Source organism: Ictalurus punctatus, chromosome 22, assembly GCF_001660625.3.
Source record: "Ictalurus punctatus breed USDA103 chromosome 22, Coco_2.0, whole genome shotgun sequence".
NCBI lineage: Eukaryota > Metazoa > Chordata > Actinopteri > Siluriformes > Ictaluridae > Ictalurus > Ictalurus punctatus.
Genome location: NC_030437.2, coordinates 19,403,797 through 19,428,913, shown reverse-complemented (window position 1 = coordinate 19,428,913; position 25,117 = coordinate 19,403,797). Strand labels below are relative to the sequence as shown.

The window sequence follows — 25,117 nt, the reverse complement described above, 5'->3', positions numbered from 1 at the left end:
GGGATACCATTAAGGACCAATAATGGTAATGGTTTTAATGGTTATCTGATGGTTCGTAATGGTAGTTGTAGTGGAAACCATTAGAATTTCGGTGATGGTTTTTGTCTGCAAGTTTGTGCATTTCTGAAACCTACCAAAATCATTCCTGGTATTTAGTGTGTCTTCCTGCTTCAGCGCAGCTGGTATGATACACTCTTCAGCTGATTAAACACGCCGAGTGTGTGAGAAGGAAACACTACACAGACTGTGCAGTACAGGAGGGATCACGGAGCAGGATTTCTGTAGAACAGTCTAACAGCGCCATCTACTGGCATGGACCACACAGGACCTCTGAAGGTGTGCTGTGGTATCTGGCACCGAGACGGTAGCATCTGGATCGGCCCTTTAAGTGCTGTAAGTTGTGAGGTCGGACCTCCGTGGATCGGACTCGTTTGTCCAGAACATCCTACAGAAGCTCGATGGGATTGAGATCTGGGGAATTCGGAGGCCGAGTCGACACCTTGAACTCTTCGTCACGTTCCTGTACAGTTTTTGCAGTGTGTCGGGGGGCATCATCCTGCTGAAAGACACCACTGGGCACCGTTAGGGAACACCGTAACTATGAAGGCGTGTACTCGGTCTGCAGTAATGTTCAGGTAGGTGTGACGTGTCAAAGTAACACCACATGAATGCCAGGACCCGAGGTTTCCCAGCAGAACATCGCCCAGACCATCACACTTCCTCCTCCGGCCCGTCTTCTTCCCATAGTGCATCCTGATGCCGTCTCTTCTCCTTCACTCCCTACACACATCAATGAGCCTTTAGAGCCCATGCCCCTGTCACCGGGTCATGGGTTGTCCTTCCCTGGAGCACTTTTGGTAGGTACTAACCACTGCACACCGGAAACACCCTACAATACCTCTGTTTCAGAGACGCTCTGACCCAGACGTCTCACCATCACAGTCCGGCCCTTGTGAAAGTCGCTCAGATCCTTACAATCGCCCATTGTTCCCGTTTCCAACACGCCAACTTCGAGAACTGACTCTTCCCTCCGCTTAATAAATATATCCCAGCTCTCCACAGGTGCCATGGTAACGGGATAATGTTATTCACTTCACCTGTGGTTTTAATGTGTGTGTGTACCATGCCTAATACTGGAATCATGCTCATAAATGAACCCTTTAAATTCTTATCAAGTAGAATAATTACTCATTAATATCCTTATTTAATTTTACACAGTGGATCTGACTCAAAAGCGTGCCGTACAACCGCCGACCTTTTCCTCATTATAAACACAGTGGCTCGTCAGAAAAACAAATCCAATTAAGCTCTAATTCTTTATTTATTCATTCATTCAATCACTTTATTTTTTGCTTGTCTGTACCCTCAGGGAAATTTCTTTTTCTTTAAAAAAAAAAAAAAAAAAAAAGAAAAAAAAAATTGCAGTTCAGAAAATTCAATGACTAGAATAACAAAAAAAAACAAAAACAAAAACAACGAGACACAAACAGCCTTTTTTTTTTTTTTTTTTTTTTTTTTTTTTTACTTCTCAGAGTCTCAGAATACTGGAACAGCCTTTTAATGGTTATCATATTAATGGATACCAAGTTATTTACACAAAATTAAATGTCCCTCCAAAAGAAGAAGTCGAGGAGAAAACCGGAATGAGCTAGGAAGAAAAAAAAAAAAACTAAATCCAAAAAAAAAAAAAAACACTACTCAATCGAAGTCCAGAAAATAAAAGATGAACAGTACATCTTTCTTCAGCTTTTTACAAAATACAGTCTCGAATTCTAGAAAGCAGAACATTTGATTCATTAGCCAAAACAAGTGGAGATATTTAAAAAAAAAAAAAAAAAAAAAAACAGATTTAACAGGATTTAATCGCTTAAGCTCTTCTCTTTAAAAGGACAGTGATGATTAACAGGACGAAGTAAGAAAACGCACCCGAGAGACGTGATTTTTTTTGGGGGGGGGGGGGGGGGGGGGGGTAAAGAAAAAAAAACAAAACAACGCACACGCACCTGTGATATGACCATCTACAGCTCGGCTCTGTGGCAGGAAGTGGAAAAGCAGGAGAAGTGGACTTCCTGTTCCTTTTCCACAAGAACACTGGATCTATCTACAGCGGTTGAGTTGATAAAAGAGCGTTCGGGATTATCTGACGGCGATCCTCGTCTTTGGCTTGTAAAATCAACAAAGTGACATGTTTGCCCGAGAAAACAAACAAACAAACAAAAAAAACCCAGAAAGGAATCGCGAAGGGGAGAAAAAGAAGAGAGAGAAAACGTTTAAAACGGCACGTCTGAATAAATCTAAACTCCATACGTCGAGAACAGAGCGGCTTTGAGATCGCCCGGACGATTTACCGGATGGTAAACAAGCGCGAACGTAATAACACAATTACAAAAAATATCTTTACACACAACGTACAGCACTCTGGTGTCCTAGCCTAAACTTAACTTTCATTTTAAACAAACATGATTCATATATTCATATTTTTATATATATATATATATATATATATATATATATATATATATATATATATATATATATATATATATATATATATATATATATATATATATATATATATATATAAAGAGCAAGACAAGGACGTTTAAACATCAGAGCTTAACATAAGCATTGTACATTATAATGAAATATTAACCACATGGCATCTTTAATAAAAGTTAATAATCGCAGAAAGGAAAATTAAATTGAAGGAGGAAAAAAAAAAAAAAAAAAAAGTTTTGCGGAAAAGTGTAATAATGAATTTTGTTAAAAGCTGGAGAAATTAAGAACAATGTTATTTCACGAGAAGTCGTGGGAACTTCAGGTGCATGTCAAGGCCACTGAGGAAACCGCCTCCATTTTATTTTATTTATATAACTATGTTTTTTTTGTTTTTTTTTTTACAAAACTACCAGACTGTGAATAAAAGAAAAATCAAATCAACAATCATGTTGCGCTGCAGTGTGTCCATACGAACAAAAAAAAAAAAAAAAAAAACACAAAACTATATCTCAGAGGGAAAAAGTTCACAAAATGGTACACAGGGGTGACGTTTCTGAACACTTTGACTTCTTTTAATGATTGGAGAAAAAAAAAATAATAATAATAATAAACCCTGAAACTACTGAAACCTGGGGATCAAACTACAGGGTGGGGAGATTAATCATTACAAAAAGGCAAACGAACCCAAAAAAAAAAGAAGACGCTTTTAAAAAGACTGACACTATTTTAATCAGTCCAAACTACAAGATGAAGGGAGAAAACCCTAAGAAAGAAAAAAACAAAAACAAACAAAAACCAGGTGGAGAGGGTGGGCTAATGATCCGAATATGCTGTACATCGGGTTGGAGTCCGTTGCCACCCCCCCGTTCGTGATGGAATGGGTCCGTCCCGCTGACGTTGTTCTGCCCTCCTGGATCGGGGTATGTGTGGAGGAGGAGGAGGAGGAGGAGGAGGAGGAGGAGGAGGAAGAGGTGGCGGACGCCGTGCTGGTGTACTTACTTGTAGCCCTGCTGGTTCCAGGCCTGACCGTACACGCCGTACGTCGGCATCTGCCAGCCGTTAGGGACGTACTGACCCATCTGCTGCCCGTTACCGTAAGACTGACCCCACTGTCCGTACGGCTGAGCTGCGTAGGCCGGGTTACTCTGCTGAGAGACGGAGAGAACGAGGGAGACAGAAAGACAGATGGAGAACGCAAGAGAGGGAGAGCAAGAAAGCGTGATGGGGGAAGAGAGAGATGGAGAAAGCAAGAGATAGAAAGACAGCGAGAGCAAGAAAGAGGGACAGAGGGAGAGAGATGGAGAGAGAAGGAGAGAGAAGGAGAGTGACACAGGAAGAGAGACAGATGGAGAAAGCGAGAGAGAGCAAGAAAGAGTGACATGGGGAGAGAGGGAGAAAGAACAAGGGAGACAGAGATGGAGAAAGAGAGGGGGGGGGGGATGGGAAGAGAGAGATGGAAAAAGCGAGAGATGGACAGAATGAAAGAGCAAGTGACAGAGGGAGCGAGACAAAGAGAAGGAGAGAGGAAGAATATCTAGTTAGCCTAATGAATTTAACACACGGATATTTAAATGTCCTGCAGATGCAGAGTGTGATGTAGAGAAATCAAACCAATATAAAATCCTCAGAACTTACTCCACCGTTAATGTGATACAGCAACTAACACTGTTCAAGTGAAAAACAAACCCGAAACATTCTAGAAGAAAACAAAAACCAATCTCAACACCCTGGCTGTGTAGGAGTGCGCACTTTTATAACGGGTCATGTGACGCTGCTCAGAATGAACCAATCACACGTTCTCAAAAATCCTAATTCCCCCCAAATATAGATCGGACGTTTCCGCACGGGTTTCGCAACGTCACCTTGGTTTCATCCGACTTCTGCGGCCGCGCAGCTTAAAGGCTCTCACTGTGGGAAGGGATCGGGTACGAAACAGGGAATTTACTAAACATTAGAAGGACCGTGGAACACTGTGAAGGCCGTCATCGACAAGTGGAGTAAACGGAGCACCACAGTGACGACACCAAGAACAGGACGTCCCTCCGAAATTCACGAGACGACGAGAAAAACGGAGATCTTTGGAAACATTAAAGGGGCTGGAGGGTAGTCTGGTAAGCACTGCTCTCTCCCTGCATGTGACGACAGTCTCTCATTCTCCATGACATCCGAGCTCGCCTACAACACTCCAAACTACGTGTTATGGTCTCGTGAGACCAACGTAGAACCTTCTGGGCAAAAAATGATAGGTTTAGTTCAAAAACAATACAGTTTGTCCTCACAGTGAAGCATGGTGGTGGTAGCATCAAACTACGGTTCTGCTGGGACTGGGGCTCTAATCAAGATCGTGGATAATTCTCCAAAACCCCAGCAGCACAATAACGCCCTACAGCACAAATCCAAGTCTTCTAAAGAGGATGTTTTGGCTCTAAATCTTATTAAAAACCTGTGGAATGACTTGAAGAGGGCTGTGTGCAGGAGATCCCCTTGCAATTCGACAGATCTGGAGCATTTTTGCAAGGAAAAGTGGAATAAAAATGACCAAAATGAAGATGAGCCAAGCCCATAGACTCTTACTACAAACACAAAAATATTAAAGAGTGCCGTATTACAAGCAGGAGGCGCTTTAACAAACTAAAGGGGTGCACATACTTATGCAATCAGTTCATTCGCACGTTTTTCACTGGAACGTTGTTAGCTGTTGTACAACATTAAATGTAGAAAAAGATTCGACACGATTTATACCTGCAATTTTAATATCCGCTGAATCTAAGAGCTGGGTGATAAACGGACACGTTAAGCTTCTCGAAGTGATATGTTTAGCTTACGTTTTTACTTTAAAGAAATAATAATAATAATAATAAAAAAACGACTCATTTGAAGCAGATGATTTGATGTTAAAATTGTGCGCAGAAGATTTCTCATTTTCACCGTTAAATATATTCATTTGTATTTTTATTTTAAAAAATTCATTAATTACCCCGAACACATAATGAATTTGTACGCTACACGACTACGAACATTTTTAGGTTCACCCTGGCAACCCGTAGAGAAGATGAATCCTACTAGCCGGCTATCATGTTTAACACAACGCGATCAAACAGCTGGAGTGTATCAGAAATTTCCTCAGAACCGGTTTATACCTGGGGCATGGCCATCTGCTGCATGGCCCTCATGTCTGCGGTCTCTTTACCCCAGTAGCACTTCACCGTGTGGCCCTCGATGCACGTCCCATTCACAGACACTATGGCGTGGGCCGCGCTCTCGTGAGAATCGAACCTGCAGGTAGAGGAGAAGTTCACTCGTTCATACAGAACCTTTTTTTTTTTTTAACAAACTAGCTTTACTCCTAAAGCTATATATAACTACTGAAGAGGATCGACACAACATTGGTGATAGGATCCAGTGGAATAAACCACTTCCTGTCATCTTATACCCCACCCCAACATAAACAATACAACGCACCTCACGAACGAGTACCCTTTATCCGGGAAGACCCTGATCTCCATGATCTGCCCGAACGGAGAGAAAGTCTGCCTCATCAGCTGATCTGGAGTAGAGGAACAGGAAGTGAGGTCACATTAGATCCCGCTCAATCTTTAGTTTAATCGGCTTCTCTTTATCTACTTATACATATGTATTTATAGAGAAAATTTTAAAGGGTTCACAAACTTTCAAGCAGCACTGTAAGGGAGAACCGGAACTAATTTGCTTGACATTCCACATCGTTAAACATAACTATAAACGGATAAAAAGTACGTTGTGTCGTCCTTGAATTTTAAAAAAATGAATAAAACAGAAGAATAAACCCACGTGCCTGATGATTATTTTCCTACAACAGCACCACACACAGAGGTTTACTCCTCTTACAGTACATCACCGCTTAAGAACAACACGTTGTACTTTTTATCCGTTTATACGCTCCGACAGCGGACGGAGGCGAAGGAGCTGCACGCACCCGACAGGCCGGAGGTCACCCCTCCGCAGTACACGGTGCAGTTACTGGGGCTCGACTGGTTCAGCACCTCCTCGTAGGACAGGTGTTTGGTGTTGCCTGCTGACAGACGGAGGAGAAAGGAAAGGACCGGTGTCAGACGAGAGCCCGTTTCTGAATTACGATTAGGATGTGTGAGGAAGGAGAAGAGTTTCTAACTGACTACCGGACTGACTCTCGAGGTTGGATTTGGGCGCAGGAGGCTTCCTGGTGGCCCAGTTGGTTCTGATCTGCCGGCCTCCCAGCCACTGGCCGTTCATCTGCTGGATGGCGTTCTCCGCATCCTGTCGAGCGAGGAACGGGCGTCATCAGGAATTCAACGTTAAACTCTGACGGTGTTAGCGACGTGAATTTTGCGGAAAATGTGGACTAGGGTTCCGTGTTGATTATATAATAATCCCTTACCCATTTGTTAATGAAGGAGATAAATCCATAGCCTTTGGACTTCCCAGTGGCCAGATCTTTCACCACACGAGCATCGCTGAACACACACAAAAAAAAAACATCCCGATAATGAATTACTCACAAATAATCACCCAATCCAAAAAAAATATTCTCTGAAGATGTTTGTTCACACATCACCTCTTGACACTATATATTTTAGAGTGGAAAAAAAATCTCTCTCTCTCAGGCTATACTCTAAACGTTAAACGAGCAAAACTTACGATATTTTTCCGAACGGAGCGAAGGCGGCTCTGACGTCCTCTGTGGAGATTTCTGGGCTCAGGTCGCCGACAAAGACATGGAAGTGATCTGCATGAGGACACACACACACACACAAAATATTAAAGAGAACTCAAATATGTCACAGCTCCTCCATTCTGAATGGTCAGAAGGTGATCTATAGATATACTATGTATGACGTTAAAGGAGAACGTTAATGGAAGGAGTCTCCAGTGTCAGCACTTTGTAACGCTAAAGTTTTTAGACATTTCCAGGACAGACGAGTTGACGCTTTTTCTTCAGGCTGGAGAAGGAGCGAGCGTTTACAGCTGCTGTAACGTAAGCGAGAACAGGAACTGACTAGTTTCACGGACGTTAAACGCCGTCGACACGCACGACTCTCGACCCCGGGACTGTTAAACCGCTAAATCCCACCCGGGATCGCTTTCACCACGAGGCATCGATACTTACTGCTTGTGTCTTTCTTCTGGCTGCTCGGCATGGAGGCCCAGTTCACTTTCATGTCCTGCGAGTAACACAAACGGGGAAGGAAGAGAGAGAGAGAAAAAAACAAAAACATTAAGACACTCAAACACACAAAGAAGCGGAAAAAAAAAGCTGTAACTTACTTCGTGTGATATTAACATGGGTCTCCAAACGTAGAGACAGACTGATGAGGGGGAAAAAACTAACTTAAACTCCATAAGCAGGGGAAAATAAGTATAAAAAAAATAAATAATAAAAGTTCCTAGACGATCAGTCAAAAAAAAAAATGGAAAAAAAAATTATAAACGATCAAAAAATGAAATCTGTAAAAAAAAAAAAAATAAATAAATAATTAAAAATAAAAATACATATACACACTTATTTCTACGGAGTAAAAAGTTCTAGAGACTTACAACAGAGTGACATTAACGTGTATTACTCCTCAAACGCTCCTTCATTACCTGTTGAGGATAAAATATTTGCACTGAATATATTTCTGCTGAGGCAGCGATGAACAGAAGAAGAAGGAGGAGGAGGTGGCCTTGTGTGTGTGTGTGTGTGTGTGTGTGTGTGTGTGTGTGTGTGTGTGTGTGTGAGAGAGAGAGAGAGAGAGAGAGAGAGAGTAGATAATACACTGTAATCATGAGCTCAGGACTAAACAGCATCAGGATGACAAAAGGGATGAAGCAGATGTTTAAACTGTAACGTTTCCTCCTGAACGCCTGCTAAAAGACGAGCTGCTGTCTGTCAGAAGAACTTTTAAATCCGCAGCTTTGGCTTTACAACAAGAAAGAAAAAGAAAAAAAAGAAGAAAAGAAAAAAGAAATAAAAAAAGAAGGAAAAAAGGGAGGGGGTGTGTATAGAAATACAACGCTACTTTAATTCTCTCATGATATACATCGCAGCATCTCTTTTCTCTCGGTGTCTGGAACCGGTTCGATCGGGGATCCGGTCTCAACCTTTTGTAAATAAAGCCCCCCCCCCCCCCCCAGCCTCCCCTATCATGTGCACACCGCCCCCCCGAAATATTGGAGGAGACCAGATATAATGATTATCTATTCTATATGAAATCTATCTATCCTTATACCAAATATAATCAATCTGTTTTGATAGATGTAGATTTTTTTTTGCTTTTGTACTTTTTTTAAATGACTTTTTATACCTTTTATGATTTTTTTAAAATAACTTCAACACCATATAAGGGACAGGTATGTAACATGAATGATCAAAAGTGTTTCTGAACACTATAACTACTACGAACGAGAGAATTAGGCTGTAATAACATGGACTATTTTACATGTAAAACATTCTAAAAAACATTCACATAAGAATGATGTAAATTAGGATGAAGGGTGCGTCTCGTTATCGGTGATGTTAAATCTCCGGCTCTCGGCCCCTCGCTGAACAGAGCGGACGCAGAGAGAGGTGTGAGTGCAGCGGGAAAGCAGGACAGTACTGCTGATATTTGGGAAGTCACTAATGTTTCACCAAAGTCACTAGATTTGTTGTAAGGCGCCTTTTTTTTTTTTTTTTTTTGCAAACACCCCCGCCACAGCGTTGAGAACCACTGCTCTAAACCACTCCTTCCTGAGAACCTACTCTGCTCTGATTGGTCAGATGGCCCGGTCTGTTGTGACCGACAGCTCTGACAGCGCGTGTCAGAACCCATACCTGAATACCAGCTCCGGAGGCTTCCTCAGCACTTGTATTCCAGGCCTCTGCTACGACGACAGTGTTTGAGGATGCGTCAAAAGTGTCCGATGATCGCAGGCAGTCGATGAAGACCACCGGCACGTTACGCAAACGTGCTACAAGCCTACGCAAGTTCGAGTGGGAAGTCGGGCTGGAATTACTGACGACTCGTTTCGGCCGGCTCAGAACCGGTTCTCTTTTGGGAGGCGATAACGTTTTACATGTGCGCTCCATTACACAATACGTGAAAGGTAATAACCGAAAAAGCATAATTGGGACACTATGTTGTTATCTCACACGCACACACGTCATTAAAACCCAAGTTATGAATCGCTGAAGACGCAAACATCAAACACCTGACATGCCCGGGCCGATCGGGTCTGCGCGCTGCGCTCAATCACTTTCGTTTCGGAATTTAAAGTCTGGGAAAACAAGGACGCGGCTCGTGGCACGCACTCAATTGAGAAATTTGTCCAAAAATGACTTCTTAAAAATGCTGACATGACTCGTTTTTAAATTTATTACGTAAACAAAAGAAGAGAAAGACCCCCTAGACGAGAGGTTATAATCTGACTGAAGACTATCAGGAATTGCATTTAGGAGTCAGTGGATAAATGATGCGAAGCGGCGTTCTAGCCTGCCCGTCTCAGAGAACCTCCGAGCAAAACCTCCGTTTAAGACGGTTGAAAAGTCGAGGATACCGTTGCGGCGATCCAAATTCCTTGCGTAAACGCCCGCACGAACGACGTACGGATGAATCCAGCATAATAAATGCAGCCGTATTTGCGTTAAGACTACGCGTAGCGACAAAATTTGCGTGTCGTGAGCGCGGCGTAGTAACAGTAGCTACCAATACACAGCCTTTCGTCACACGTTTCCCCTCAAAAGACTCACTTTCGCGAGCATATATCCAAGTGCAAATGTGCAAACCTCCGTCAACAGGATCAAGAAGGTTTGTTGTTTGTTTTTTTTAATCCGGTAAATCGATCACACCTCACTTACCTGTTGGGAGGAGGGGGGAAAACAAGAAAACTAAAAAAACAAAAACAAAAAAAAACAAACAAAACAAAACAAACAAGGTTGTGAATCTGAACAGCCTTTCATATTACCTTTCCTAATATTTTCCGTCCGTTCATGGCGGCCAGGGCAGCGGCAGCGTGCATGTGCTCAAAGAACTCCACGAAGCAGTATGGGTCGTTTCCTGCCGTCTGGGTTGCAGAGAGGGAGGGAAAAGAAAAGAGAGAAATAAAAGCCGTGAGCCAGAAACCCTCCTTACACATCTGCTCAAGTAATCCTGCGCGTCGCTATAATTACAGAAACCGTCACTCTGGAAAATCGCCGTGCTTGCTTTCGCGTTTAGAGATTTTTAGCGTTTAACAGGCGCTAGACTACTGCGCTGAGCTGAAAATCCGACCAATCGCTGAGCTGTGTTACTTCCTGCTCCGCCCTCACACCGACGCTTCTTTGCGTCTACTCACATCGAGGATCATTTTGCAGCTCTTGCAGGGTCCGATCTGGGTGAACACCTGCATGATGAGAGCCTCCGTCACGTCCCTGGAGAGGTTTCCGACGTACCTACGGCAAAAGAAAGACGGAACATGTTTACCAGGTCACGTTACTTTCAGAAAAGTTCAAGTAGCGTACCGTGAAACGGCTTGGAATCGTGACGCCATCTTACGTCTCCTTATAACGAAGCGTTTTGAAACAGGAAATCAAGGAAGAGAGGTGTGCGTGTTATTTACTTTGATCGGCTTGACCGATTTCTACGACAACCTGTAGCATTAGAGATCTACTACGCCACGATCTTAAACAGACTCAACAGTGGATTATCGAAGCACGAGACTTTGTCCTGTTGGGTTTAAACGTGAGGCGCTAATATAAAACAAGAAAATCGCGCCTTTTTTTTTTTGGATAACTTGTGCGTCATTTCCAAATGCTCACTCCAGACCTGCAACGGCAATACACACCTAAAGGAACGACCCGGACGGAGAAAAACACGCATGCATCCACACTGTATCCACACCCACGCTTCTCTAGAATGCCCAGTTCGACCCAAATGTGCTGTGGAGATTACGGGATGAATCATTTACATTTTTATTTATTTAATTCCCCAGGAAGCATGCTTTGCCAAGAATGGAACAAGGTTGCGTGAAGAATGAGAAAGTCTGCGGTGTCAGAACGCGAACTGTGATCTTCAGACTCACGGTGTTTACAAGCGTGCTTGGAATATCTTGGAAAGTTTTCACCACTTCAGTTTAACAAACGAACGGTAAGGAAAAGAGAGGGAGAACAGACGGAGGAGAGATAAGAGAGTGCAAATGAGTAGACGGGCGCTTTATTTGATTTTCCCCCTTCTTCCCTAGTCTAAAAATAAATCAGCCACGCTCTTGCAGAAAAGCAACAAACGGAATGACGGAATTGATTTATGCAAAGAAAGGGCATAAGTGCAGACGGGGTGTTGCGGTGTGTGTGTGTGTGTGTGTGTGTGTGTGTGTGTGAGATAGTTTAAGAGAAAGGAAAGAAGGATTATGGAGCGTGTAACAGGAGGGAAAAATTCTAACTTTGGAACACCTGAACTTTCTCAGGATCTCTTTTCAGCTTCTTTTGCATTTTTTAGTTGTGTACTGCCATGTGTGTGTGTGTGTGATACAAAAAAAAAATCCAAAACACCATTTTGTGACGCCCATTTATAATCCCATAGGGGATTTTATTTCAAATCGAGATACAAAACAATCGAAAGAAATGGTCTGAACCACTCAGTCTTGTATTTAAGGCGGATAATGGTGTTCCTGAGCTCTTTATTCGGGGTTTTCTTCCTCCATGCTCAACCCTGACTGCTGCCACGTTTTCACCCAAACCCCCGGCACTAAGAGCAGGCTAGTCACCCCGCCACCTCCGCCCGCTCCATACCCAGCACCCTCAAGCGTTTCCCACAATAAACGCTTTATAAACGCTCATTCAGCTTTATTTTTGCCATAATGGCAAAGCAGAACCTTAACACGGGCACTAAAGAGCCAGAAACCGGATCTAGCCGGTTAGCAAACGGCATAAAAGCTCAAACTTAGCCGGCGAGACTTGTGTCAAAGTCTGGCGCGTTGAAACAAAAACTAAACACAGAGCTCGTGTTATATCATCATATATTATATATAATCCATCCATCAATCAACCGATTACAACTCGATTGATTTGTTAATCGATATGAGCTAAGATTGAACAAAAAATAACTTTGCTAGGTGGCTACATTCTATTCCCCGGCTCCGCTATGCTAACTAGCTAGCATTAGCTAACGCTAATTTTACAAATTAGCCAATATTATATATATTTTTAAAAAACCCATTTTATTTAACACTTTTAGTTCGGTTTTTGGAATATTATCTTTATGATTTAACAACCGCCGTTTTTATTACGCTATCTGATAGAGTTGGGACGATTCCAGCTCTTTGGCTAATGCTAATCATTCTCCGCTACAGCGTGACCATTTATCAGGCTAGTCAGCTAGCATGTAAGCTAGTTCACTTTTATGCTAATTAGCTCGATATACTTACAACGTCTTGGGCTGGTCATCATCCGACATCATGCTGTTCAAAAGGTTCTAAACCTCCGGTTAAATTTTTCTAAAGGTATATTGTAAAGGCTAGAGCTGAGTTCAACGACTTAAATCCGCAAACTTTTGTTTTCCGCTAAAGAGAAATTACTGGAATAACTTCCTCTAACGTTACTCCAGAAACATCGTAATGACGTTGCAATATTCGATCTCGCGAGATTTCGGGGGCGTGAATCCCGCTCTGTCGCCACCTACCGGATTGGAAGACAGCGTAGAGTCAGATAAAACCTGGGTTTAAAACAAACAAATAAATAAACAAACGAAAGCCTGGCTGGTCTAATAGGTGATCAACAAATATTGTAGTTTCGGTCCTTTCTGTTCAAAATAGAACAATTATTGTGTATATATAGGCCAGTTCCCTAGAAAAATGTACACTCTATAGCCAAAAGTATGTGCGCCCCTGACCATCACATCCATATAGCTTTCTTGCTCAAAATGTTACCACAAAGTTTTACACACACAACTGTATAGAATGTCTTTGTATGCTGCAGCATTACAATTTCCCTTCACTGGAAACCTGTTCCAGCATGACGATGGCCCCGTGCACAAAGCAAGCTCTGTGAAGACACCGTGTGTAAAGGTTGGAAGACAGTGGAAGAACTCGAGCGTCCTGCTAGAGCCCTCTTTACACTGGACTATGATAAGTGTATTGTGGTCTATTACATAAAATGAGTTTGACACTCCTGAACGAGTTTAGTAAAAAGTACTCTTCATGAAGATTGAACAGACTGGAATATGTTGTACAATTTAGCAGGCTGGGAGTCATTTCATAATATTGTATATTGTATATATAGGAGTTCATGCCACATAGAAAAGCAATCGCACTGGGGAAAGGCAATCACTGTAAAATCACAGATACCATTAAAAGAATTACGCAATTTGATTTCACTGTGCAGTTCTGTTTATGTGAAATACAATACACAAACTGCATCGATTGTCATCAGTGACATGCATTAAATGTTACACGCTGATAAGTTGACTGTGAACACTCTTCCCTCTCTGTTGCAGATGTTAACACATTTCCTCTTTGTTCCGTTGATTAACTCTTCCACCACTGCACAAAACCAGTCTCAACCAGCTACGGACATAAAGCCCGTCACCATTTGCACATTCCTTTGTCTCACTGAATACCATACCTTCCTGAATAACATTTGCTCGTATTCCTATGACTTCCTGAAACCCATATATGGAGTTGTTCCTGTCTTACATGGATATGCTTCCTGTTTTATGCAAATATGCCCAATCAATAGTTAACCCATTGTCTCTGTTGTGTGTCAAGCCTGATATATACTCTGACTTACTTTGAATAAATCAGATATTTCCATTTGAATTTTGTGTGTCTGTGTGTCATTTAGCAAACTCTACATCCGCCTTCTTTCTTGTGTATGTTCTCTTTCTCTTTTCCTAACATCGCAACCCTCTATTCACAAATCTTGAAAAGCTGAAAAGAACAACCTCCTATGCATTGTTCTTATGTCGTGTTGTCTCTGTTTCTATGGGGGAAAAAACATTATCAGTGGATTGCTTTTTTTTTTAAAGAATTAAACAGACTTTACATTAGAAGTGAATGTAATTATGATCACTGTGCTGCAGCCGTGTCGCACTGAAATGCAATCATCGCTCATTCACAGCCATGGCTATAATCAGAAAGCCCGTCCTGAAAGCATAATTTTCCAGGGTAAGGAATGCACTTTATAGGCTCATTGTTTCATCATTTTCATTGCATTGAACCTTTAATCGACAAGTTTTTCATAAGTATTTTTAAAACATGACAGAAGTGTTAGTATTAATATTACCCCACTGAAAGCTGCCGTATTAACTCTCTCTCTCTCTCTCTCTCTCTCTCTCTCTCTATATATATATATATATACACACACACACACACACACACGAGGTAACATTGATAAATTGCCTCATATGTTGGACCTGATGATAGTCCAAGGGACAAAAAGTACAAATGTATGTTCATTAACAACTTGTTTATTCGTATCCCTTTTCTATTTTGTTATAAAATAATGTTTATGCCTATATTTGTTCTATTTGGTTTAAAAAATAAAACCATTTCCATCTGGTCGACGCTAGATGGGAGGCGGGACTACATGTAATCGCCTCAGAACATGCAGCCAATCACTACGGAACAGCGAAAAGCATGAACCAATCACTATCAAGCATTATAAACAAGTCAGCCAATCCACGAGGCCGAGACACCGGCAAAGAGGCGGGTGCAAGGACGGCTGAGTAGTGAGAACGTTAGAACATGGCGGAGAGAGGAGGGGGCGGGAGGATGACTCTTGTGAAAACGAAGAAATAGCGCTATTTAATGACGATTTTAAAAATAATTACTATTTAGACAGGTGGGTAAATTTATCTCGAGCGTATTTAGCACGATGTTGAGAATCTGTTTGTTTAATATTTGTTTATTTTAACGTTCAATTCAAGTCGTGCCTCTCGCCTGTTGGCTAGTGTGAGGCTGAATCCCAAATGGCTGGCTTCCTACTGTATCTATATATATCTAGCTATAGCGCACTTCATAGAATATGTAAACTATTATATTTCAAATATATGTAGTGCACTTCTAAAGGGATTAAGGCGCGATTTGGGATTCAGCCCTGGTCTAGGCTCAGGCTAGGTTTACAGCTAAGACAATGTTTAAATTAGCACGATGTGTTCATGTGCTTCATCAGAAGGTAGTTTAGGATGAATATAAATGTTTTGTTAATGTAAAAGTCGCATGTTTATGTAATGTAAGTTTATTATCTAGTGAGGCGAATGATGTCCAACAGATAAAAGTTGAAATGTGACCGTATGAGATTGCAAATAAATAAATAAATAATATTAATAATAAATTAAATAAATAACGTGTTCTTGGGCTAGTTTGTGACTTGAACAAAGTTGGCATTACTCGGAACCTGCAAGTTTAAAAATGTACACCTGGAGTAAAAAAAGATGAACCGTATAAACATTAAGTTGAATTGTAGAAATGTTTGTTGTATTATTATTATTATTATTGTTGTTATTATTATTATTTTTTTGCTGGACTGCTCTGTAACATGTTGATGTCTTGTTTATTTTTTTCTTCTCAGTTGACCACCGTTTCGGAGGATGGACCGTGTTTAATCGTGGGCAAAGGTTTAAGCTGAACGCATTGTGATTTCCAATAATTGAGACAGTGATTTCTAAAAAGCTGTCTACATTAATGAAAAGAACAATGTAGTCGGCTTAGCGTGCTCAAGCAACCAAGTGTTTACTGCCGTCTGGTGTGTTTTAGGTGTACCTTTTGGTCTTTGATTTAGTTTTTAGCACTTCACTAAAGCTAGACAGATTTCTTCTAAGCAGGTTTAGTTATATAATATATATATATATATATATATTCTATATTATAAATTGGATGATGGATGTCAGTGAGTTTGTGCCTCCTCTCCCTCTGGAGCCTCCTGACGATGAAACGCCAGGAAGCGGTAAATGTAAAGCTCCTCCACCACCTCCCCTGCAAACGTCCAGTGACGCCGAGGAAATGGACGTTAGCTCCGGCGGTGATGGACCCTCGCTCGCGCCGGCCGAGGACACCGACGTTCCGCTCCTCACCAAGGGCTCGGCGTCTTTTAGCGGTCGTGCGTTACACGCCGACTCGTGCCCGGGCACCGGGCGCCACGCTCCCCCTGTCACCTCCTTCCTCCCTGACCTTAGGCTCCTCCGAGATGTTAAGATCAGCGTCAGCTTCGGAGGAGATGGCGGAGGCGGTGGCGGTGGTGGCGGTGGCGGCAGCGTCAGCAGCAAGGGCAAAGACAGAAAAGTGTTATACACAGGGCAGGGTCAGATAGACGAGCAGCAGCTAGAGAACGGCGAGGCGATGGGTAGTGCAGGAGAGGGAACGGTGCAGGGAGACGCAGGCGTAGAACCCGAGGCCGAGCAGGAGAACAAGGTGGAGTTCGCTGTGCTGGACGAGCTGGAGGATTTCAGCGAGAACTTCCTGGACGCGGAGGATGGAGAGGAGAGCGAGTACACATCCGAGATGATCGTTCAGCAGCAGCAGGCCAATGACGAGGACCACGTATACTCCTACGAGGTACACGGGGCATCTCGTTTTGTTTTCATACAAAGAAACCAATTTAAACACAGGACAAAATCTAAGAGATTGGCCTTCCTGAGTGTCCCGAGAGACGTCCGTTTTTGTAAACTCTGCACGCTCGGATGTGTCGCGTGAGTATTTTTTTTTCTTTCGTGAGACGGAGTACCGTTGCCACGCGCTGTTACGTCCTTAACATGTTCTTTGTGTTCTCTCTAATACTCTTCTTGAAATTTGTGTTTTTGTGGGGTTTATTTTCTCCTTTCTTGTGCATTACGGTGTCTCGCATGCGATACTGCCACCTAGAGGTCACGCTAACATCGCGTGCGAGACACCGCCTGTAACCGCTCGTCTCTTCCAGGACGACTTTGACAACGATGTAGATGCTCTGTTAGAAGAAGGCATGCCCGTGCCCAAGAAGATGCGCCTAGCCGAGGATAAATATGCAGCAGACAGCGATCATCAGTCTGACACTGAGCAGGGTGTCCAGCCCATGATTACCAAAATTAAGACCGTTCTCAAGAGTGAGTCTTTCTTCAGTTTGGAGTTTTGAATATAAATCGTGGCTTAGCTGATTATTTTTCGCCGTCGTTGTTACTGTGATGTGTACGTTGTAAAAAGTGTTAAAGACTGAGGGTTTGTTGTTTTTTTTTTGTGGGTTTTCGGTGCAGGTCGAGGACGTCCGCCTACAGAGCCTCTTCCTGACGGATGGATCATGACATTCCATAACTCCGGCATTCCAGTCTACCTCCACCGGGAGACCCGAGTCGTTACCTGGTCCAGACCTTACTTCCTGGGAACTGGAAGCATCAGGGTAAACACCGGGTCCGGGTCAAGACCGCACCTTTAGTGTTCATTCGAATAACAGATTTGTTTGACGTTGAAATATTCCATGTAATTTTAACACACGTTAAAATACTGGGGTTTTGGGTTGCCAAAACTTTTTTTATTCTGAAAGCCACATCTGTGTTTCAGAAACACGACCCTCCTACCAGTAGCATCCCCTGTTTGCACTATAAGAAAATGAAGGAACATGAAGAGCGGGAGCTGAACGGAGAGGTGACTCCTGACGTGTCTCCGGTCAAGGACGGGGCGGAGGGAGAACCCCAGGAGAGAACCGAGGAACCCGACTCCACGGCTCCGGAGGGAACGTGCGACGAGTCCAACCCGGACACGACGGACAACCGGCCTGAGGAGAAAGACGGCCAGGGGGGTGAGACGGCACAGGGAGCGCTGGGGCAGGTCAAAGCCAAGGTGGAGGTGTGCAAGGACGAGTCTGTCGGTAAGAGATGAAAGCGTCGGTGACGTTCACGTATGCCGCAGCGTTTAGTCCTTTTGAACGGAATTGTGGCGCGTTCCCCCCCCCCCCCCCCCTTTTCTGATCAACGAATAAAAGGAGGACGCATAAATTACGTGGTTAATTAACTTTGTGTTCAATTATGCGCAGTGTGAAACGGAACCAAAAAAAAATAGCCGATTTGATCAGTTTAAGATGCTCGACTCCCAAGTGATTTGTGTGTCGTTCACGTTTTGGATTCGACCGCGTTTGACGCTTTTGCGAGTATCCGTTTATCTTCAAGGATCTGGATACGAGCTGAATTTCGAAACTCAGACCCCTCCCTCCTTCCCCACCCCCCAGACATCGAGGAGTTTCGCAGCTACCTAGAGAAGTGCTTCGACTTCGAGCAGGTGACGGTGAAGAAGTTCCGCACGTGGGCGGAGCGAAGGCAGTTCAACAGGGACTTGAAGAGGAAGCAGGCGGAGTCGGAGAGGCCCATCCTCCCGGCCAATCAGAAGCTCATCACGCTTTCGGTGCAGGACGCGCCCACTAAGAAAGGTAAATATTTTTTTTTTTAAAGGGAAGTTCGCTGGTCAGTTTGGTTCTTAGAGATTGGGATTATTTTAGCTTTTGATCGACACGCAAAGAAATCTGTTAGTTGCGTAAGTATTCACCCCCTCAGGGTCAGCATTTGGCAGACAGACGTTCATGCAACTGCAACTCTTCTGGGATACGTGTACCAGGTTGATCATTTTGGCCATTTTTCACGCTCAAGTCCTGTCCGGTCTCGTGGCGGCCGATTGTTTTCGTATCTTGCCACGGTCTAGGCTTTGACCTTTTGGTTTTAAACCACTCCAGTGTCGCTTCGGGTCCCCAACCCTGACGATCCCAGTTTCCCAGTCCCTGCTGATGAAAAGCGTTTCATGATGCTACCAACCACTGTGCTTCACCGGCTGACGAGTAGAATTGCAGCGTCGGGGGTTTCTGCCAAATGTTCTGATGCTTTAAAAAGGGGGGGGGGGGTTCAATACCTATGCAGGACTTGATCAGATTGCTGTCCTCATGTCTACTTCCAGAGTTCGTCATCAACCCTAACGGAAAGTCCGAGGTTTGCATCCTGCACGAATATATGCAACGTGTGCTCAAGGTCCGACCAGTTTACAACTTTTTTGAATGTGGTAAGTGTGTGTGTGTGTGTGTGTGTGTGTGTGGAAGAGAGATTCTGTCAGTGATGTTTGTTCAAAGCGTTAAGTCTGTGTCTGATTATTTTCTCAGAAAACCCAAGTGAACCCTTCGGAGCTTCTGTTATTATAGACGGAGTCACGTACGGCACGGGAACGGCGAGTAGCAAAAAACTCGCCAAGAATAAAGCTGGTATTGTTTCATTTACGTTCTTTTTCATGTCTGTTGTTCTTCCATCCACTCAGGATATGTCTCTCTTTAACAACAACAACATAACCGTATAAACCTACCGTTTCTATAGTAACAGCTCGTTCCCAGGGACTTATTTATTTATTTATTTATTGTCATTTTACTAGCTTTGAGAGAAAAACATATTAAATGAGAAGCTATAAACGAAAAGGGGAAAAAAAAACCCTGTAATCTTTGGCGCATTGCTGTGGCGGAGGAGGAATAAAACGCTTCAGGGACATGTTTTAGGAAAATGATCCGCTTCAGTAACTCCGCGTCATGGCGCTGACCCGTCGTTGATCGTTTCGCCGTAACCGAATGACGCCGAGTGTTTTATTCTTCACTGAACACGATAGCAATAAACGGCCGTAACAGTCGTATTTTTCTACTCCGAACCTCCAACCGGAACCGTTTCGGTACTAGCGGTTCCGGTACTTTGTCGGTGGGGAAAATGTAAATCATCTGAGAACGTCTCGAGGTCTTTTATTCTAAAACGTTTTCCTGCGCTCCCTTTGTTCCGGATGCCGTGGTGCAGCTCGAGCCACGCTGGAGATCCTCATCCCGGACTTCGTGAAGCAGACGGCTGAGGAGAAGCCGGTAGAAGGAGACGAACTGGAGGTACGAACGCCAACGCCGCGCCCCCGCGCTGAGTTTTAATTACTGCGAGTTAAAAGCGATCTGAGCACTGACCGGCGGTTCACCTTTTACTCCGCAGTATTTTAACCATATCAGTATTGAAGACTCGCGAGTCTACGAACTGACCAACAAAGCAGGTTTGCTGTCACCTTACCAGATCCTTCACGAGTGCCTTAAGAGGTAAGACGTTGCTCCGGAGAGGATGAATATTTGAGTCGGCATCGTAAAGCCGTTTTATTTATCGCCTTTAATTATTTTTTTACTGCGTGTCCACAGAAATCATGGGATGGGGGACACCAGTATCAAGTTTGAGGTCATCCCGGGGAAGAACCAGAAGAGCGAATACGTGATGACGTGCGGAAAACACAGCGTACGCGGGTGGTGTAAGTGTTCACGCGGACCTCCCGCACCGTTCTGACGTCTTCTCGTTATTCTTATTTCCCGCGTACGTGCGGACGCTTGGAAAATTACTTCTAGCCCAAAGACCTTGTTAAGAATTTGTCATCCCACGACACTGTGGACTCTGGATTCTGATTGGTCAGAAGGTCTTAATTAACCTTTTATATATATAAAAAAAAAAAAAAAAAAAAAAAAGGGCGGAGCTGACCGTAGTGCAGGTTTTTATAGATAATAAGACGTTATCGTTTCTATAGCAACAGTTCATATCGGCAGTTTCTGTAAGGAGAAGTGTGTTGGTTTAACGTGTGTGGAAGGAGTCTCCAGTCCCAGAGGTAAAGCTGTGACTTTAGGTTTTCTGACACCTTCAGGACGAAGGAGTTTACGCTTCTTTGTGGTTCTGTCTAATTAACTTGGAGAGAAGAGAGAGGCTGTTGAGGCCGAGGCAGGAACTAACTGCAAACGGATAAAGTATAGCACGTTGTGTAGTAATAAAAAAATAAAAAAATAAAAAACAACAACTATCTGGTAACTGCTGTGGTAGAGCGGGAATAAAACGCGTACAAAGGTGTCGTTATGGATAATAATAATCATAATCGCACCATCCTGTCGTTGATTATCGTCCTCTAACAGCACGACGTGAAGTGGGTTATTCTTCACGTATTCCGTACGTACTTTTATAAAGAGACGGAATGTAAATAAGAACTCGGAATGAATAACAAGCGATGGTCAGGTCTTTATATTATACCAAGGTGCCAAGATTTCGGTCTGTGTGCTCTGTAAAGGTAAGAACAAGAGAGTGGGTAAACAGCTGGCGTCTCAGAAGATCCTCCAGATGTTGCACCCTCACGTGAAGAACTGGGGCTCTCTCCTGCGCATGTACGGCCGAGAGAACAACAAGATGGTGAAAAAGGTATTTATAGAAAATTAGTAATAATCAGAGCTGTTGAAGAAAGTAGATCTGTGTTATTTAGGTTACGTGTGTGTGTGTGTGTGTGTGTTTCTCTGTTGCGTAGGAAAACTCAGACAAGAGTGTGATCGAACTGCAGCAGTACGCCAAAAAGAACAAGCCCAACCTCCACATTCTGAACAAACTCCAAGAGGAGATGAGGAAACTGGCTCGAGAGAGGGTGAGATGAGCCTCTTCTTTTTAATTGCACAAAACTCTAATTGTTGGCAAATCTCCGTGACGTGAGCGGAATAACGTGCTCGGAGACGTGCCGGTACTTTAGTTACTATGGTAACCGTCGTGGATCATTTTCCTCCGGCAGCAGGGCGCCGAGTGTTTTTGTTCCTCTTACACGACAGCGATTAGAATCGTGTATTAATTAATGGGACGTTTTACAGCTCCAGAGACGTATAGAATCTCCCCCGGAGATAAATATGCTTGTTTGTTTATTTGTTTTGATCACACCTTATGTTCCCGTTACCAGGAGGAGACGCGAAAGAAGCCCAAAATGACGGTGGTGGAGTCGGCGCAGCCCGGCAGCGAGCCTCTGTGCACCGTCGACGTCTAGAGGAAACCCTCAGCGCCCTGCTCACTCACACTGAAGATATTATATATATATAAAAAGGCACTGAAGGTCACGTCATCATCGTTACACGGAAATAAATAAACGACAGATTATGCAGTTCGAGCGCAAAGGTGAAACCAGCTCCGATTTCCCACAGACACGAGGGTTCCGTTTGCCTGAATGTGAAGGTGTGTGTGTGTGTGTGTGTGTGTGTGTGTGTGTGTGTGTGTGGAAGTTAATTTAATCCGATGCACTACCGGGTGACGAGGTGAAACGTCGCCGTACACGACCCGACCCGTTCTTTATACAAAACCCGCCGTCACTTATTTCCCGTGAATGAAGTACGTACTCGCGTGATGTCTGGATGCTTTGCGGTTGTGGATTTTAAACAATGTGGCTGCTTTTAAAAAAATATATATATATATATATATATACAAATATATATATATATATATATATATATATATATATAGATGATTGATTTAATAAAGGTTTTCATGTTGGACATTTCATTCCATATTCACTGTTATGGATTTGGGTAAAAATCTAGATTTCTGTAGAGTTTTTTTTTTTATTTTATTTTATTTTTTAAGGGAGTTGCGAGTCCGTGGCGTGTGATCAGATTCCGTGTTCAGTTTGCACGTTGGCGAATTGTATCTTGAATTTGAGCAGCACACAAGTTTGAATTAGCTGGGGGAGGGAAGGGGGACAATTTAAAAAAAAAAAATAAAAAACAACCTCAATGAATGAATTTTTAAGATTAAATTTAACTAGCAGTCTCGGACCTGCCGCCCTTCGTGTCGTGCGTCGTTCCCCGGACTTCATCTCCATTAAAATGTCAGATTTTTATCGAACTGATTTGGAGATCTGAATCTAGAATGATTGATGGTTCTGTAAGTGTTCTGCGTAAGTCCCGCCCCTTCGTCATCTCGCTTCCGTACCCGTTTACAGTTGCACGGCATTTAAAAACGGAAATCCGCGAGCAGAGGGAATAAAAATCCGTACCGCGCGAGCCTACCCGTCGTGTAAGACTTCCGATTTTTTTTTTTTTTTTTTTTTTTTTTAATTGTCCTCCAGAAAGCCCCGCCCCCTTCTCCGCATCTCGCGTCGGATTAGATCACGTTCGAAGGAGAGCTCCTTAACGTGAGAGTCCGTCAGCTAACGTTAAAGTATTTGTGAGCAGTTCGCATTAAGGAGGTCACTGAATGTTAGAAACGGTCAAATTTGGCTTTTTTTTTTCAGCTAAAAAAAAACAAAACTGTCAAACTGGACCAAAATCGGCTTACGACGAAGTCTCGAGGTTTGCATGCACACTTTTTTTTTTTCTCTTTTTTTTAAATCAATTGCTGTACACATCTTTTTCATAATATAGGAAGAAAAAGCTCTGCAGTGCGTTTCGAAAATGAAACGCCGTCCTAGTCTTCCCGAAAGCTCCGTTTTGCGTACAAGCCTTCTGGGATTTTTCCGACACTGGAGCCGTGAGTACTAGCGTTGAGACTCGGACCATGACGACAATCACGACGACAGCGGAACGTTTTAGTTTTACAGTTCGACCTGAGGGACAGGGACGGCGGGGCTCCTGTAACACACGTCCTACTGCAGTGCAGAATCAGTCATCGCCCACTGGTGCTTGTTCCGAAATAAAACCGCCTTCCGAGTCGATCTGAAATCCTCACTCGGTTCTGGGTTGGCAGGTCCGAAACCCGAGACGCGCAAATGTTGTTTCCCCATCTTGGGAAATGCAGGATTATACATATCAGCGAGCATGCTGGGGGGGGAACTGCTGCTGGAGCGGGATTCTTGCTTTCCTTTCAGCCTTTACCACTGCAGAGAAACTACAAGCACAAGGGCTTGGAGCATTAAACACTTCTCTGGCAGAGGAACTGTTACAGAATAAATAAACGAATACGTTAAAAAAGATTGAGAGATGTTTGTTATACTCGGCGCTCACGTTCTGTGCCATTTCTCATGTAGCAAACTCAGTGGCGCTACCTAGTGGTGTGTGTGCTGTGGCGTGAGAATATAATACTGCTGTTTCCAGCATGAGCTTTTTTTTATTTTTAGTTCAACGACTAGAATGTAAAGTGTGTGTGTGGGGTGTGTGTGTGTGTGTGTTGGGGATCGTGACTGTATACATTTGATTATTTCAGACACAAAAAGACGAAACGATATCACGTGACGATAACGTGTAGAGAACGTACGAACCAAAGCTTAACGTCTTATGCATTTTTATAGTCTGTAGGTTGCTTCAGGATATTTTCATCAGTGTGTTTCTTGCGTGTACGTAGACGGGGAGGGAAAAAAACGAAACACCGAGGACGCAATAAACTGCTGGAACAACAGTGTGTAGTGGTTTTTTTTTGTTTTTTTTTTTTGCTGTTGTTGCTTTTTCTGAATGTTTACCGCTTCCGTGTTCGTGTACGCAACGCCGCCGCTTCGAGAACGTGCCGCTGCTTCTTCTGCATCGCCACCGCCACCGAATCCACACTTCACCGCCTGTCCTGTCGCTCTCCGTGTGTGTGCGTGTTTGCCGTGAAGAAAACCGCGTGCAACTTCTCAGAACACGCCCGAGCGTTACCGTGATCTGTTTTTATTTTTGGTTTGGAACAGCACTACCTAAAATAAATAATAAAAAAAAAAACCCTGAATTCGTCATGTGACTTGATAAATCGCTGGATCGAACGGTGATTTCTTTATGCAAATGAATAAACGTGTCATGACTGCAACCAGACGTTTCTCATTCTTTATTCGTGTCATTTCAATTTTTTTTTTTAAAATGTACAATAAGAAAATTAAAGTAGCAGTATGTAACTCTTGCACTCTCTGGTGTGTAGAAGGTGCGGTGTTGACAATGAGCTCGATAATCCAAACCCACTGCACT

General features: G+C 43.3%; 3 protein-coding genes across 11 annotated transcripts in view; 1 reads left to right on the top strand and 2 right to left on the bottom strand.

Annotated features, from left to right (window-relative positions):
- Window positions 1-1,492: 1,492 nt before the first annotated feature.
- tia1l (cytotoxic granule-associated RNA binding protein 1, like) lies at window positions 1,493-13,072 on the bottom strand. 7 transcript variants are annotated; one of them, XM_017451872.3, is made up of 11 exons: window positions 12,877-13,072; window positions 10,810-10,906; window positions 10,441-10,539; window positions 7,625-7,679; window positions 7,156-7,243; window positions 6,896-6,971; window positions 6,654-6,774; window positions 6,455-6,553; window positions 5,962-6,046; window positions 5,640-5,775; window positions 1,493-3,644 (listed from the first exon to the last, which is right to left on the bottom strand). In XM_017451872.3, exons 1-11 carry the CDS (start codon window positions 12,906-12,908, stop codon window positions 3,495-3,497), a joined length of 1,038 nt encoding a protein of 345 aa, XP_017307361.1. In that variant the 5' UTR covers window positions 12,909-13,072; the 3' UTR covers window positions 1,493-3,494. The 7 variants fall into 7 exon arrangements, with proteins under 7 accessions (XP_017307361.1, XP_017307357.1, XP_017307359.1 ...); XM_017451868.3 differs by having other exon boundaries at window positions 1,493-3,647; window positions 12,877-13,071; XM_017451870.3 differs by having other exon boundaries at window positions 1,493-3,647; window positions 6,455-6,550; window positions 12,877-13,071.
- Window positions 13,073-15,165: 2,093 nt separating this feature from the next.
- On the top strand, window positions 15,166-24,962 carry dgcr8 (DGCR8 microprocessor complex subunit). Its single transcript, XM_017451864.3, has 14 exons — window positions 15,166-15,289; window positions 16,019-17,001; window positions 17,363-17,525; window positions 17,673-17,815; window positions 17,977-18,283; window positions 18,641-18,838; window positions 19,357-19,458; window positions 19,556-19,654; window positions 20,226-20,308; window positions 20,406-20,506; window positions 20,603-20,709; window positions 21,508-21,635; window positions 21,739-21,852; window positions 22,156-24,962. The coding sequence occupies exons 2-14, from the start codon at window positions 16,324-16,326 to the stop codon at window positions 22,237-22,239; spliced, it is 2,307 nt and encodes a 768-aa protein (XP_017307353.1). The 5' UTR covers window positions 15,166-15,289; window positions 16,019-16,323; the 3' UTR covers window positions 22,240-24,962.
- Window positions 24,963-24,965: 3 nt separating this feature from the next.
- trmt2a (tRNA methyltransferase 2 homolog A) overlaps window positions 24,966-25,117 on the bottom strand; it is a 12,037-nt gene continuing 11,885 nt past the window's right edge. For all 3 annotated transcript variants that reach the window (XM_047149960.1, XM_017451865.3, XM_017451866.3), the window contains one exon: window positions 24,966-25,117. This exon is cut by the window's right edge and continues 434 nt beyond it. The gene's annotated coding sequence lies outside the window, so the exon portion shown is untranslated.